The 15976-nt window shown below is 49.6% G+C and overlaps 1 protein-coding gene across 17 annotated transcripts in view; it reads left to right on the top strand.

The window, feature by feature from the left end:
• The window catches only part of LOC120761667 (histone-lysine N-methyltransferase EHMT1), a 120194-nt gene that overhangs the window by 62117 nt on the left and 42101 nt on the right, over positions 1-15976 (top strand). For 11 of the 17 annotated variants that reach the window (XM_040083159.2, XM_040083171.2, XM_040083172.2 and 8 more), the window contains 3 exons: positions 5666-6219; positions 8709-8750; positions 15145-15322. In XM_040083159.2, the coding sequence (XP_039939093.1) occupies positions 5666-6219; positions 8709-8750; positions 15145-15322 (774 nt within the window). Of the gene's footprint in view, positions 1-5665; positions 6220-8708; positions 8751-14565; positions 14601-14723; positions 14830-15144; positions 15323-15976 lie in introns of those variants that run through there. The other 6 variants (XM_040083173.2, XM_040083161.2, XM_040083174.2 and 3 more) reach the window with 3 other exon arrangements.

The raw sequence follows: 15976 nt of genomic DNA, 5'->3' as shown, positions 1-15976 counted from the left end.
GTAATGCATTTGTTGCAGAATGTATTGTATATTTTTTTCCCCATTTCTTTTCTTTTTCACTCTCTTTTTCTTCAGACCTGGTGGCTGCAGTTTGGCCTGGAGTACAAGGGCTCCTACCACTTGCATATTTTTCTTATTTTGTTTCACTGAGCAGTGAACTCCGAGCTTTAAAAGGACATTTAAGCCTTTATTTTTTTTCAGAGCATTGTCACAGTAATACTGGGTGTTGGTACCTGGCCTCCCTCAGATGGGAGGTTTCTGTGGGTGCTTGTCCCTTTGGGTCCCACAGAGGGGATTGTGTCCCCTCTGCCTGTGGCCAGGATGGCTGGTGGGGACAGTAAGACATCTCTTAGACAGCCTCTGCCCACAGAGAAGTTTTGGCAGGCTGGACCCAGCTCCGGTGAGCTCCAGGGCAGGACTAGAGCCAGGTCTGGCTCTGCTGAAAGGGCTGGAAACCCCAGCAGGCAAAGGCAGCGAGGAGGAACTGAGAGAGTCTGGGCTGGGAGAGCAGAGGTGGCTTTAATTCTGCCCAGTGTAGGGGGATTTTTTAAAGTTATCATTCTAATTGTGAATTAGACCAGCTCCTTTCTCCTTAGACATGGTAGCAGGCAGGTGAGACGTGGTCCAGGCAGGGGTGAGTTTGTACAAAGATGTCTAAAGTCAGTCTGTGCTGCTTATGAGCTGTGGGTTCTCTCTGTTCCTTTAGTGGTGACTCAGGGACCCCTGGAGTCTGAGGTGCCTTTTAGACACTTAAAATCAGATGATGTGGTCTCCTCCTGTCTTAGCTTCTCCCCTGCTTTCATCAGAGTCTGTTTTCTTCAGGGAATTTTAATTCCATTTTGAACAGCTGTGATATTCTGAGACAAAAACTTGAGCCTGACCCTTCTGCCTGAGCCTGGGGAGGGCTGGGAGCTCTGCGGTGCTCTCAGGGAGTTGTTAATTCAGAGGAGGGATTTAAATTTATTATTGGGTATTCCTTTGCCATGTGGAGTCACAGGAATAATGGAATAGCCCAACTTCCTGTGCTTTAAATTCCTTGTGTTACTAAAATGTACCCAACCCCTAAATAATACGTTTTTACTTGGCTACTTTAGCTGGGTTTTAAATGAATCCAAGCTCAGGTGGGCATTCAGGAAATGTTTGGGGTCTGTGGGAGAAGCTTTTCCTGCTGCATCTGGCTTTAGGGATGCCTAAAGGAGCTTTGAAAAGACTGGGATGCTTCTAATTAATAAGGTTACACTTCATGAGTGCAGGCCAGAACTTCCTACCTTTTATTTCTTTTTAATTAAAGAAAGGACAGTTGTAGATTAAAGAGCAGTGAGCGAGTTGGAGTGAAACTGAAAGTGGAGAAAACCTCATTTTGGCCTACTTAGAAGGGATGAATGCTGCAAAGTCACAAAGTTTTAGAGAAATACCAACTTCAGTTTTCTAATTCCCTTGCACTTGCAGCACAGGAGCAGAAAAGCTGCTGAACAGCGTTTTCAAGGGGAGAGCTCACTGTGATGAGGTGTATTTGAAATGAGGATTTTAGCAGGTTTTCAGTGAGGCTTTTTTTGGGAGTGAAAAAGGAGGGATGAAAAGGTCACGTCAGGAAGAAGTGTTTCTTTAGGTGTCTGGAGGTGCTGAAGAGCTTCTGGAGACTGTTTGATATTCGGTATTGTCATTGTGAGGCTCCTGCTGGCTCTGGTTTGTGTTCCCATCCCTGTCTGCGGGCCAGAGTTCAGCAAGGGTGTGAATTATGTTGAGCTGTGCTTATTCAGCAGCGCTGTGCAGGTGCCCTTGGTGGACCTGGGATGGCAATTCCTGTTGTCCTGTTACCAGATCAGTTGTCTTGGTTGGGAAAAACCCCAGCATCTCACTTGAGTTGCCATACAAATTGTGATGCAGCTCTAGACATGCACTGATTCTCCATGGGCAGCTCTTTCATTACTGTTCGAAACGGGGATGATGGGGTGGTGATTCTTGCAGGAGCTCAGCTGTAGAAAACAATGCCATTCCAAACTGTCCATGGGATTGTTTCAGTGCTGCCAGAAGGGGGAATGGGAGGATGGAGGGGGTTTTACCCCGAAGAAGGGGAGAGTCCTGCTTGCAGTGTCTCGGGCTTGTTGGAGGCTGGAGGGAAATGTGGTTTCTCTTCCTGCTCAGTCCATGGCCTCTGCTGTGAAATTCCATCTCTGTGTTTCATCAAATCTCTGCTCACACGGGTTTGGGAGGCTGCTGCCACTTCCACAGTCAATCAGATTGCATTTCACAATAAGGGAAATAAGTGTGTGTGTGTGATTTTAATTTTAGCTTCATGGATTTTTCATAAAGCCCGTGATGCTTTCTGGAGCGATGCAGTTTCTTTCTCCCTAGAGCAGTGCTCTAATTCACGTTGTTTTGGTTGCTTTCATGGCAGGTAGAGCAATTCTTGCCCTCTGCTTACTCAGTTTATCTCATAGTCAGCCACTGAAGTTATTTGACTGCTCTGGTGGGAGAACACAGTGTTTAAATCAACAAATATTGAAGGCTTCATTCAGCCAGGTGCCTAAAGCTGAGCTCTAGAAACCTCCAGCTGTGGCTGGAGAGCTTATTTTTTGTTGCTTTTCTTCTTTTTCCTGGCACTGACTTTGCTGCAGTAATTGCTTAAATGGCCTTTTAAAGACCCTGAATGCAGAAAAAGAAACAAGAATTGAAAGAATAAAGGCATAGTTGTGGCTCCCTCTGCCCACAGCTTTTCAAATAGTTAAATAAAACGGGGAAAAAAGGAGCACTTAATCTTCTCCCAAAGTTATTGCTATCAAAAACAAACCCTTGTGCCTCTTTCTGTACACAGGGAGGTCTGGGTGGTGTGAGAGGGAGCAGGTGGAGGTGATAGCTTTGAATCCTGCTTGGAGAACCCTCAGTCACTGCTCCTGCAGGTGAGGTTTGTGTCTCTGTGTGCTCCAGAGAGCACTGGGAAGTGATTTTGGGGTGTTTTGGAGCTCTCTGGAGGCTGTGAGCCAGCAGAGCCCACGTGGGAGGCAATCCCAGGCTGGGTTGCCTGGAATTAGAGGGAATGGATCTCTTAGTGCAGTGTCTCATCAGGAAAAATGGCCAGAGCTGATCCCCAGGGCAGAGTGACCACTCAGGGTTTGGAGAGACTTTCCAGATACACTGGGAGAGATGCTTTGTGCCCAACATCTGTGGCTTTCAGCTGGAAATCAGAAGCATCAGAGAGCCTGTTCCCCTCTTAAGTGATGGGCAGTGTGAGGCTGGTCAGACCCTGCAGGAGCAGAGCCCTGGGCAGAGCCTGGTGTGAGTTCAGCACTGACCCTGTGTCCAGCCAGAGGCTGCGTTGGATGCTTCACGTGTACTGCCCAGGCCTAAGGAGGCTTTCAGTGTGCTGGAAATGTCTTTAAATCTCAGATGGGCACCAAAACCCAGGAAGTTTAGGGGATAATTAATGGAATCCATCACTTTCAGAATCTAGAGCTGCCAGTGCTGTTTGGGTGGGAATTGTACCCAAATCTTTCAGGTCAATGCAGTGGGGAGGAGATATTAAATATCAGGGAAAGGTTCTTCCCCCAGAGGGTGCTGGGCACTGCCCAGGCTCCCCAGGGAATGGGCACGGCCCCGAGGCTGCCAGAGCTCCAGGAGCCTTTGGACAGCGCTGCCAGGGATGCCCAGGGTGGGGTTGGTGGGGGGTCTGTGCAGGGACAGCAGTGGCACTCACTGATCCCTGTGGGCCCCTTCCAGCTCAGGATATTCTGTGATTCCATGATTAAGATGGACTAAACAAATGCATTTAAAAAAGGTAGGAAAAGGGGGAGATAGTTTTTTTTTTCCCCAAATGGAAATGGAGAGAGAATTTGGGTGGGTTTTGGGAAGAGCTGTCCTGGTGAGCTGAGTGGTGCTGGGTCTCTTCCCTGCTGAACTTTGCAGGGAGCTGCCTGTGCTTGGAGCTGGGCTTTGCAGTCAGCTCAGGCACACTGGACTTGTCATCCCGGGATCCTGGTGGTCCTTCATGCCTTAGCCTGGTACCAGGTTCTTGCCAGCTCAGAGGAGACATTTGACAGGCAGCTGAGGGAGCTGGAAAGGGGCTGAGCCTGGAGAAAAGGAGGCTCAGAGGAACCTTGTGTCTCTGCACAGCTCCTGACAGGAGGGGACAGCCGGGGGGGTCGGGCTGTGCTCCCAGGGAACAGGGACAGGAGGAGAGGGAACGGCCTCAGCCTGGGCCAGGGGAGGCTCAGGGTGGACAGCAGCAGGAATTTCTTCATTGGAGGTTTGGAGTCCCCATCCCTGGAGGTGCCCAAGGAACACCTGGACGTGGCACTGAGTGCTCTGGGCTGGGGACAAGGTAGGGGTTGCTCACAGGTTGGACTTGATGGTCTCAGGGATTTTTCCAGCCTTGATCCTGGAATTCAGCATGTTGTTTTCCTTGCCTGCTTCGAGGGCAGTGTGAAATGAGGTGCTGATACCCAGATTGTTCCTCCAGTGTGACTCCAGGCTCTTTGGATCCTGTAGATGAAAATTGCTTTGATGAGAGCTGGTTTGAACCAATCCCCCCTGCTCTGACAGAGCTCTCCCTGTACTTCTTGTGTTGCTTTTCGTAACTGTCTGGTCTCTGGAAGGAAAACAAGCCAAGGAATCCCTAACAGCAGGTTGATGTAATCATTGCACGGAGCGTGCCAGTGAATTGTTGTCACTCCTGGTTGCCTGGGGAGCTGCTGGGTTGTCGTGTCACAAACTTTCCTGCAAGTACATGACATTCATAGTCGGATATTTTTCAGCTTGGATTTGAGATCTTTCAGTGGGACCAAGTCATTGATGGAGGAGTAGGGGAATGTTTGGAAGGGAAAGAAAAGGAATGTTTTATCTGGGCATTGTTGTGGGTGAGCTTTGTCAGGCTGAAAACCGTGCTGCGTTTGAATGATAGAATTATTTGAGTCGAGAAATGCATTTACCATGCTTCACTCCTGTGTTTACTCCTGCTGTTGCCTCTGAAATGACACCATGAATCCTGATCCTGTTGTGCTGAAAGAGCCAATTCCCACTGAACAACATTCCCAGGGATAGCCAGGGGGTTATTCCTTGTGATGTTTCCTGTAGCCCTGATGTGGACATTTGGCTGCTGGACTGTGTGTGTGCCACAAGAGCTCACTGGGACAGCCCTGCCAGCAGAGCTTTTCCATGTCAGACTGGCTTTGGGAAGGACTTTGCCAGAGATCCGGATGCAAGATGGGGCAGAGTTTTGTTTGCCAGGTGAGGTGTTGACATATGGTCCAATAAATGCAGTTATTGGACAAGCCAGAGATAATATTTACCTTGAAAAACCCGTTGTTGGGAATAAATGGCCACATCTGCGGTGGAGGCAGATGGGAGCAAGAGCACTGCTGTCACCTGGGCCACCCACCCCAAATGTCACCGTGTGAGGAGCCAGGAGGGCCGGGCAGGTGGGTGAGGGAACAACCTGACACTCAGTGCTGTGCTTTACTTGGTGTGGGGGTGTTTGATCCGTGGTTGGGTGATCTTGGAGGTCTTTCCCAACCCTGAATATTCTGGGATTCTGTGGTTTACGTCCGGCAGGGTGCTGGAGGAGAGGCTTGATCTTACACTGTGAGTAGCTGGACCTTCCCTTGGGAGTTTCAACGCCGCTTGTGACCCTTTTCTCCTCTCTTCCTTCCTCTCCTCCCTCTCCCTCCAGGGTTTAATGCCATGGCTGCAGATGAAAGCGCTACAGAAAAGCAAGTGGGGGAACCAAAAATGGCGGTAGACGGTGAGACCAACGGTTCCTGTGAGCACAGCGAGGGTGGGGGCCACCCAAACCCAGCGAAAAACACTCAGGACAACACGAAAGTGAGCCAGCAGGACTCTACTACTAAATTAAATAGGATAGCAGAAAACGGCATTTCGGAGCGGGACAGCGAGCCTGGGAAGCAAAACCATCTGAAAGCAAATGACTTCACACAGACTTCTGTCACAGGGAGCAATGGATATATCCTAACCAAGCAGATGGCACAGGAGCAGCCTCTAAGGACTACCAGCTTTGCTTCTCTCACTGGCCATGCTGCAAAAACCCTGCCTGGAGGAGCAGGCAAAGGCAGGACTGTGGGGTCCTTTGCCCAGCTCCAAGCCACGATGCCAAGCAAGCTCGGGGAGGGCAGTAAGGACACGGATGCTAAAAAAGCCCCCGCTGCTAACGCTGAAGTCAAGGTGCACCGAGCACGGAAGACAATGCCTAAACCCACCCCCAGCCTGGTAATGTACCTGCCCAGCACACAGCTGCTGCTGGCCTTGCTCTTGGCTTTCTCTGGGGGTGTGAGGGGTACCTGGCTGCATGGCAACACCTGGTGTTCAGAGCTTGCCCGCTGAGAGGATTGGGTTTTTGGTTTATATTTTTTATTTATTTTATATATATATATATATTTATTATTTTTTTCTCTTTCTACAGACAGAGATGTTAAAATAGATGGTCACGTGGCCACCACCAGCTCCTGTCCCCAATGTGTTTCTAAATATATAATTGATCAATTGCCTCCTCCAACAGATCTATGTGAGACACTAAATGGCCTTTCTCTCATGGCTTTATTGCTCATCAGCCTCTGCTGACATCCAGAGCTGCTCGTGGAACAAATTAGATTTCTTCTAAGGTCAACCCAAAGGAAATTAAGCATAGCATGTAAACTTGAGGCTCCTCCTAAGCTCAGGAGCTGTCAAGGAGCTGATCAGTGAGGCAGCTTGATTGCATTGCTGTAGGAATCGTTGTAGGGCTAAAACAGATGATGTTTTCTCTCCATGTCATTGGGAAATGTTCTCTCCAGAATCCTTAGGGGTGGACTTACCATCACTTAATAAAGCAGAGCCCTGCTTTTTTCCTGGAGGCATAAGGAGATGTCATTTGGTGCATTCATGTCATCGTGGGGAGGACAGAAATGAGCCTTCCTTTGTCCTGGGACGAGTTTGGTTAGTTTTTTGGTTCTTTGCCAGAGGTTGGCAGTAGATCCTGCAACAGGCAGATCTCCACTATAAGCAGTTGGTTTTCATCCCTGTGATGTTCTGTGTGACTACAGTGAGCTGGATCCTCTCGTTGTGCTGTATCTGAGGGTGGAGGGAGACTGGCCTTTAGGACAAGGAAAGGATTAGTCATGGGAGTCATTCCAGAAATGCATGGAAGCTGCTGCAGCTCTGTCAAGGTCGGTGGAATGCATTGGTGCTGCGATCCAGCAGACCCTAAGGGGCCCTCAGATGTCCCACTCAGCAGTGGTGAGGTGTGAAGGGCTCAAAGCTGTGAGCCCCTGTGGTCTGGAGCAGGGAAAGAGAGAGCAGAAAGTGAAAAGAGAGAGAGGGGTGGCACCTCGCCAGCCCCAGATGGGGAAAGGTCCCTTGGCTGCGGCTCCAGAAGCAGCTGGGAGTCCAGAGAGCACAGCAAGAACACAAACCTGTGGGCACCAGGCTCGGGAGAGGGGCAGGAGCCTCACCTGCCTGCCAGGATTTCCAGCCAGCCCCCCACAGCACTCATTTCCCCTCTGCCTTTCCCTGGCTGCCTTTGAATTCCCTGCTCTGGCCCCGGCTGCGTGTCCTGGCTTGCACAGGGAAGCCCAGCTGCCATCAGTCTCCCATCAGGATGTCTCTTGCCCAAGGAAGGCTTTGCAGCCCAAACTGCCTCCAGCCCCCAGGGGTGCCCTGGAATTAGGCTGGGCAAACCCCCAGACCCTTGTGGAATTTAACACAGAGAGAGATCCCGTGGGGCTGAGCAACTGAAAGAGCCAATCCCCTCCTAAAAGGCCACTGCTAGGTTGGGAGGGAGTGTTTCCCTCATTCATATTTTATGGTTCATCAGAAGAATATTTATATTCAACCCCTTGGGCTTCAAGGGTTGTCTCTGGGAAGTGGCAGGTGGTGTTTGGGAGCGCTGGGACGCAGCTCACTGGGATGGTGCTGCTGATCCTTCTTTGCTCACACGACAAAAGCAGCCTCAAAAAACCGAAGCCTGCACTTGTTGGGCTGCTCTAGAAAGGACATGGCCTGTCCCCAGCTCCTCTGGCCATTTGCCTTGGGCTTAAAATAGGGAGAGAAGCAACGTTCCCAGGAAGGGTGGTGAGAAGAGGCTGTTCCCATGTTCTCCACTCCAGCCTCTGCAGCTGAATGGGAACCCAAGATCTGATCTTAGTCCTGCAGGACAATAAAACATCTGTTGTGTTCAGCCTTCCTGATAATTACTCCCTCATTTTCCCCATTGTCTCTGGAATTTACATGCTATTTTCTTTGGAGCAGCAGAGTCCTTGCTAGTAGTCATTTTTCTCTCGCGATTGTTTCTTTGTTGAGCAGCTTAGAGGAGGCTCCTCAGCCCAGGAGCTTTTCCTGCACCAACCTTCACGCCTTTTCCCCTTCAAAACCTCCAGGAAATCAGGTGCTCTGTCCCAGGAAATAAACTGTGGAAGTCATTCAGGGGCTGATATTACAGGATACAGTAGTTTGCTTGGTTAATATTTTTTAGGGCATTTGTGTTTTCTTGTTGAAACTGTTCTGCTCGAGAGGAGGGGGGGAGGAAGGTATTTTTCTGCCTGCAAAGTGTAAACATTTGTTCCCCCTGGCTCCTGCAGAAACCCACTGGGGCCAAAAAATTGTTTTCTGTAATCCAATAGCTGTCAGGGGACCTTGGTAACCTTTTCCTGCATGTGTGAATTGGTCTCTGAAAGGAAAAAGATAATTTTCTCACCAATTTAACCAGCTTTTTCTCTGTTTAGGAGTTGCTTCCTGAATTGGGATTGAAGCTGAATCTGAAACAGGTGACAATTTTAATTGATATTGTCGCATGTTGAGGTGGTTTTTGAACAGAGACCCCAGAAGAGTTGTTGACAACATCATTTCTGCTCCCCTTTTGAATGGAGCAGTAGCACAAGCATTGCCCTTTTGGAAGAAGTTTGCTTTTACTCCTAATCCCTTTTACAGCCCTGTTAAGAACCCAAAAGTTTCCAGGGCCAGGCAGCAGACTGAAAGGAGAGTGTGTGTCTGTGTGTGTGTCCTGTGCTTGGAGAAGGTCCCTCCTGCTTGGGAACCACAGTTCTGAGCTTAACTTCAGTGAAACATAAGGGATAAAGGATGATAAAGGTGGTGAGAGCATCCCAGAGTTACCTTTGGAGACAGAGGAGCAGATGGATGAATTGGGAACCCCAAGTTGTGTTTCCTTTCCTTGGGGACCGTGAGGCTGGAGTTCGGGGTGTGTGTCTCTGCTGGTATTTTTTAATGCTGTGCAGAGGACTGGGTCAGGAAATAGTGCAAAAATCCTTTTAATGAGTGTTTTGGCCTGATTCACAGTGTGTCCCCAAAATGCCAGATGCCAGTTTAACTGGAGGAGACCATGTGGGCAGGGAAAGAGCTTGGAGCAGGAGATGCTTTGCTTATGTTGGTCTTCCTACCAGTATTCATCAAACTATTCCCTTAAGTAACTTAATTGCCATTAAATACCTGATCCCAGAGCTTGTAAAGTGCCTCCTTTGTGTGTGCACACCGGTGCTGCTGTGCTGACCTGGGCTGGGGCTGCTCTGCAGGAACCTCGGTGCCCATCTCTGGGGCCAGGCAGGTGGCAGCCAGGGGATTGCAGGGCTCTGGGATTGCTCAGCGAGCTCTGACCCTCCCTGTGCAGGAAACATGAAACAAAAGGGCAGGGCCTAATGGGGATGATGGTAAAGGGGATATTGTGTCCTTGAGGAGGCTTTGGGAGGTCCATCCAGGACCTTCTCCAGAGGAGTATCCTGGTGTGCTCCACTGGACTGAAAGAGTGAAGTGTGTGTGTGAGCTTGGGCAGAGTTAAATATCTTGGAATCACAGAATATCCTGAGCTGGAAGGGACCCACAGGATCACCCAGCCCCTGTCCCTGCACAGACACCCCCACCAACCCCACCCTGGGCATCCCTGGCAGCGCTGTCCAAAGGCTCCTGGAGCTCTGGCAGCCTCGGGGCCGTGCCCATTCCCTGGGGAGCCTGGGCAGTGCCCAGCACCCTCTGGGGGAAGAACCTTTACCTGCTCTGCAGCCTGAGCCTGCCCTGGCCCAGCTCCAGCCCTTCCCTGGCTCCTGTCCCTGTCCCAGAGCAGAGCTGGGAGCTGCCCCTCGGGAGGAGCTGCAGCCCCCGGGGAGCTCTGCCCTCACTCTGCTCCAGCTGAACAATCCCCGTGCCCTCAGCTGCTCCTCATGGGCCCCTCCAGACCCTTCCCCGTCTTCCCTGATGGGAAATCTCCTTCAGGAGTGACAATGCTGCCACTGGGCTCCTTCAGCAGAGGGGTTGCTGCAGGGGGAAGTGAGAATGAAGGCTGTTGTGCAGCACATTTAATGTGATATTTAAGCTGCTGAAGCAGCCGTGCTGGCTGGAGGTGCTGCCCCAGCTCTGACCACAGCCCACAGGAGTAACGGCCCTGGCCCCAGCAGACAAATGGTGGATTTGTCATTTGGTTCTGTCAGGAGCCCTGGTGGCACATCTGGCTTGGGCTCCCCTGTTTCGTTTTGACTGCTTTGTGACGCTCCCTTGCCTTGGAGCAGCTTGGTGCAGGGGGGGACAGGGGTAAGATCCACACCCTGAGTGCTCTGCTTCAGAAACACGTTGAGTGCAGGTTTGGGGACGCATCTACACTTAAGCTCAGTCTACCCGGCTGCCTAAATCAGGTTTTTCTGTAGATTTGTGACTGCACTCAGATCAGTGCAATTGTAATCAAATCACAAGGGAATCCCATCTCTAGTGGGCACGTGTTAATCAGCAGATGAAAGGTGGCCCAGCCATGCAGCTGGTGTGATCTCGACTAAGACCAAAGCTTTGTGGGTTTGTTGCTCCAAGGTAAGGCTTGATCAGGCTCCTGCAATTCAGCGGTGAAAACCACAGTCGTGCAGCAGCAGAGAAAAGGCAGAGCAGCACCACTACAGCTCCTACAGGCACTATCATCTGCTTGTGATCAATTTTTTATAGCAGACTGATATTTCTTGCTTAACCACCGCTCACCAGTTGTTAGAGGCAGATCCCCCTGGGAGCTGCTGCTTTGTGCTCTTCAAAGGCAGCGCCTTGGTACAAATCCCCTGATGGATGGAGAGGCAGAGCTGCTCCCTGGCAGCTGCCCTGTTGCCAGTGCTGGTCAGCTCACTCCTGCCCACTTGGCTCTGGTTTGCAGCTCGTTGTGTGCTGGAGATGAGAGTCCTGCAAAGCGGGGAGCTGAGGGAGCGCGTGATCCAAGCCTGAGGTGGTTTCAGGCATCAAGAGCTCTTCTGCAGTGCTCTCAGAGCTGCCCTGCTCCCTGTGCCTGTGTTCTTCCACCAACACTCTGGTTCCTCTCCCAGCTTGCTGGTTTAAGTGATGGAAAAACCCCTTAAATGCTGGGCAGTGGCAAAAATGTCATGTGGAGTTCAGAGAGCCAACCTGAGGGTCCATTACCAAGGTTGGTTTGTTCTGTAGTTTTGCTTTCAGGAAAAAAAACAAACCACCAAAAAACCAGAACAGCTGAGGATATTCTGTCTTTTGCCATTTTAATAACATCCCCCTGCTGCTGTCGGGGGTGTGTGTGCCAATGATAGAAATGTGGTCGATCCCATTAAAATGTAGACAGCACTTTCTGTAAGCACATCAAATGTTGTGTTCTTGCCCCAGTCTAAGCAGTTTCCTTGGCTGCATTTCTCCATTCCAGCGGGGTTGGACATCGTGGTGGTCCCATTTTTGCTGTTTCCAGGCACAACCATTGCAAGCAACGTTGGAGTTATCTGCCCACCTTCTTCACTGTCCCCTACATGAAGTTGTGACTTTAGAGTCTTTTCCATAGGATGAGCTGATACCGCATGAGAAGCTGCGAGAAATGCAGATGTTGGTGCTGCAGTTTCTTTTTCTCTCTCCTTTATAGTCCTTCCCTGGCCTCCAGTGACCCAAACATGTGACCACAGGGAGCTCAAACTGCATCCTGGAGTTTCCTTTGCATGGGATTCTGTTGGAGAGGATGGTTAATGCTCTCAAACTGTGGATAAAACCTCTCTAGTAAGAACAGCAAAGATGTAACTGTTTTATCTAGCTGACAACCAGGAAAGGTGGTGAGAAAACTGACTTAAAAATTTGTGCTGATCCTTTTTATTAAAATCCTTAGATGTCATTTTTTAATGCACATGAGGGATCTCTTCACCCCTTTCTGAGGATTCTTGTTTTTTAGCATTGCTGCGTATGCCTCCAAGTAAATCTTTATCTCACAAGACTTAATTTGATTTAAAAAAAAAAAACCTTTTAGCAGAATTGCCATGAAAAAGTCACATTTAGCAGTTGTCATGCAGCCTGTTGAAGATTTTAAATTTATTTCTGTGTTGTAATTACAGGGGGAGAGAAAAACCCCAAGCTAATGACATAATACTTTTTAATTTAAAAATTGGATTGTATTCTTCCAAGCAGCCTGGCATGGCCTGAGTGTGAATTCCTGGTGTTTGGGAGCAACATCACCTTTTAGCAAAGACCAGTTGCAAAAACCTGCACTTAAAGGACACAAAATGCTGCCCTTGTTTACACTTGTGTCAGATCCACCTGTCCCAAACTAATTTTTCTAATTTTAAGTTAGAAATGTAAAGCATTGGATATTTCAGGGGACTTGGGAATTCTCAGAATAATTGTGTAGCCAAGAGTTACTGCTAACCTTTAGATCTATAAACTCAGGACTTTTAAGAGGTATAAATAGTATTGTTGAGATTATTCTTGGCATACTGTGCCCTGCACTCCTGACATGCATTTTTTTAAGGGGTTAGAAAACTGGGAGCAGACTCAGGAGTGATCCAAGGTCCAGAAAATGATCCTATGGCCACTTAATTTGCTCATTCTATTAAAATTACTGAAGAGAAAGTTTAAAAAAAAAAAAAAAGAAGTTGGTCACAGTCCATAAGTATCTCCTAGGAGTGAGAGGTTCTGATGAGACAGGGCTTTTTAATTTAGTTGCAAAAGCATAATGCGTTTAATTATTTGACATTGAGAGCAATTAAGCATTGGAACAACATATCAAAGGCTATGGTGGATTTGTCGTCTTTGAAATCGTTAATCCAAGACTTGCTGCCCTTTTAGAAAGCTGTGGCAATTGAGCCATGAGTTATGGGCTTGATGCAGGGATCGTTGGCACTTTGATGGCCTTTTGCTGTGGGTCATTTCTGATTATCATTAGAGCTTCGCTGGGCCTGGCTCTGCCAGCACCACACACGTGGCACAGCCTAATTAGGGGAATTAGGAATTAGCCTCTTCCCAGTTTGTTCCCAAGGTCACATTGCTGCAGAGCAGTGGCTGGGGGTGTCTGAACCTGAGTGCTTTTATTGCTTCCTGCTTCTTATTCCGGCCTCGCTTCCGCCTGCTTTCCTCTTTCTCTTTGGGTTTTTCAGCTGTTGCTTTGCAAGTCCCTGAAGAGGAGTTCTCCTGCAAGTGGAGCAGCACTTAAACCTTCGAATCGTGGAAGGTTTGGGTTGGGAGGGACCTTAAATCCCACCCAGTGCCACCCCAGCCATGGCAGGGACACCTCCCACTGGCCCAGGCTGCTCCAACCCCAGTGTCCAGCCTGGCCTTGGGCACTGCCAGGGATCCAGGGGCAGCCACAGCTGCTCTGGGCACCCTGTGCCAGGCCCTGCCCACCCTGCCAGGGAACAATTCCTGCCAGATCTCCCATCTAATCCTGCTCCTCTTTACTGTGGAGCCATTTCCCCTTGTCCTGGCACTCTTTGCCCTTGTGAGGAGTCTCTCTTTCTTGTAGCTCCTTCAGGAGCTGGAAGGCCACAGTGGGGTCTCCCCAGAGCCTTCTCTTTTCCAGGCTGAGCAATCCCAGTTCTCCCATCCTTTCCTTGTGTTCTGCTGCTTGTGCTCTTGCTTTGCTGGAGCAGTTCTGCCAAGCCTGCCTGCAGAGCTGGGTGCAGTGGGATAAATCAGAGAGCAAATCCAGTGTAAAATGTCCCAGCAGAGGCAGCTTTCACCCCAGTGTCTGTTGACACTGTGGGACAGAAGGACAAGCAGGGACTTTGTTTCTGTTCCTCCCCGTGTTTCCTTTTCTCACCAGGTACCTCCTTGCTGGGCTGTAACAGGAAAACGTTTCAGTGAACTGGACTGAGGGGCCTTGCCCTGGCCTTGACTTCCCTTTGCCACACTTGACACAAAAAGGCACAGGAATAAAAGCACCATTAAACCAAGCCACGGCTGTTTAAAGAATAAACACAGATGGAAAAAGGAAACGCAAGCACAGACTGGACCTCTCTGTCTGAGGCTTTTAGGGTACATAAAATGGAGTCAGACGCTCAGGAAGGGGATTGTTTCCTAAATTAGAGCAGGAAAACATTGAAGTAACCTCAGAAGCTGAGAAATGGCACTCAGGGACGTGGCTGCGTGGTGGACTTGGCACTGCTGGATTATTGGTTGGACTTGGTGACCTTAAAGGCCTTGTCCAACCTAAATGATTCTCTGTGGAGCTGTAGGAACCCTTCTTTCATTAGCGGAGGTGCAGGACTTGACTGTATTGTGTACGAGCTCAAACCAGAGCAGGTGTGAGCGGTGTGGTGCCTGGGAGGGGCTGCAGGAGCAGCTACAAAATCCCTTTGGTTTGCTGTAGGAGCCTGGAGCCTGCCTGGGGCTCGGAATAGCAGCAGCTGGAGTGGGAATCCGTGAGTTAAGGGAGGCTTGGGCAGCTCTCTGTAGATGCACCTCGCTGTCGAAGAAAACGCTGCTTTGTGTGTTTGTTGTGTGCTGGGCTAGGGGGAGGAGCCTTTGCTGGGGCTCAGTGGTGCCAAATGCTGTCCAGAGGGGAAGATCCCTTTCCTTTGCTGCCTGCTCCTCTAAAGCAGCTCTGCAGGAGCGTTGCTGAGCCCGCTTGGTGTGCCAGCCACGCTCGGGGTGCGTTCCAGGGAACTGGTGCCTCGGTTGAGTTGGTTCCTCTTCTCCAGGGCCACCCAGAGCTGTGTGAGCGGGGTGTGCTCCTTGTCGTCACCTCTGCGAGGTCCCCTGTCACCTCAGGCAGGCTGGGAGTGTTGAGGCAAAGCCCCCTGATGTACTGAAGGAGGGGCTGTGTGCTCCTGCTGGGAATGTGGTCCCGCCTTCAGATGAAAGTGATTTCACTCAAGAGAAAGGAATTAAATTAATTAATTTCCGAATTTTTTAAAATGACTTATTCAGTGCAGAAGCTGAATTTAACTGCCTTTTGTTTTCCAGCATGCAAGTAAAGACCCCAAAGATGGGAGAGACAGCAGAGATCAGAAGGAATCCAAGGAGAAGGAGTTTGAGAACATGCTGGACTTTGTGAAGCCGTTGTCGTTGCCCTCTCTCCCGGGCCTTCACCAGTCACTACCTCAGAACCAGAGCTATGTGGCCACCACCAAGTCGCAGACAGGTAAAAAGGGAAGGGTTGGAATGTTGGAATCCTGAGCAGCTGCCACCTCCCAAACCTCTGTGTGGGGCTGAGAGGCAGATGAGGAGGTTAACAAGGATTAAAACCTCTGGGAGCACCTTTCTGCCCCTCCCTTCCCTGCCTCTGCTAAAAGCTTTTCTTAGAGGAGACACTTTGATCCCTTTTTCCTCTGGGATGTTCTGAAGAGGTTTCTATCAGTTCTGTAGGGCTTTGAATATCTCCACAGCTGCTTGCCAAAGAATTACAGCCTTATAAATAAAATTAATTGGGTTCACAGAATTTTTAGCGGTCTCTTCATAAATTCTGGTGAAATTTCATTACCACGGAAGATGAGGAAATGCTTTCAAGGAACAGGCTGTGCAAGTGCAGACAATAACAGCTGAAGCTGGCTGTTCCTAAAAGAGCCTGCACCGAGCATCCTTCTGCTGAGCAGCCACCAAAGCCAGCAGCAGGCAGGGAGCTGTGATGCCTGGTTTGGTTAGAAGGCCGGGAGGGAGACTTAACAAATTAAGACCCAATCAAAGGAGTGAAAGGAATCAAACAGACTTCCATAGTAGGTGTGAAATGAGGTTAAATGGCAAACAGCTCTTTAATGGAAGGTGCCTTTTCCCTGTGTGTCCTTCAGTTATTGTCAGA

The sequence above is a fragment of the Hirundo rustica genome, chromosome 20 (genome assembly GCF_015227805.2).
Source record: "Hirundo rustica isolate bHirRus1 chromosome 20, bHirRus1.pri.v3, whole genome shotgun sequence".
Classification (NCBI taxonomy): Eukaryota; Metazoa; Chordata; class Aves; order Passeriformes; family Hirundinidae; genus Hirundo; species Hirundo rustica.
Note: the sequence above shows the minus strand (reverse complement) of the source record. Positions and strands in the feature narration are given on the sequence as shown.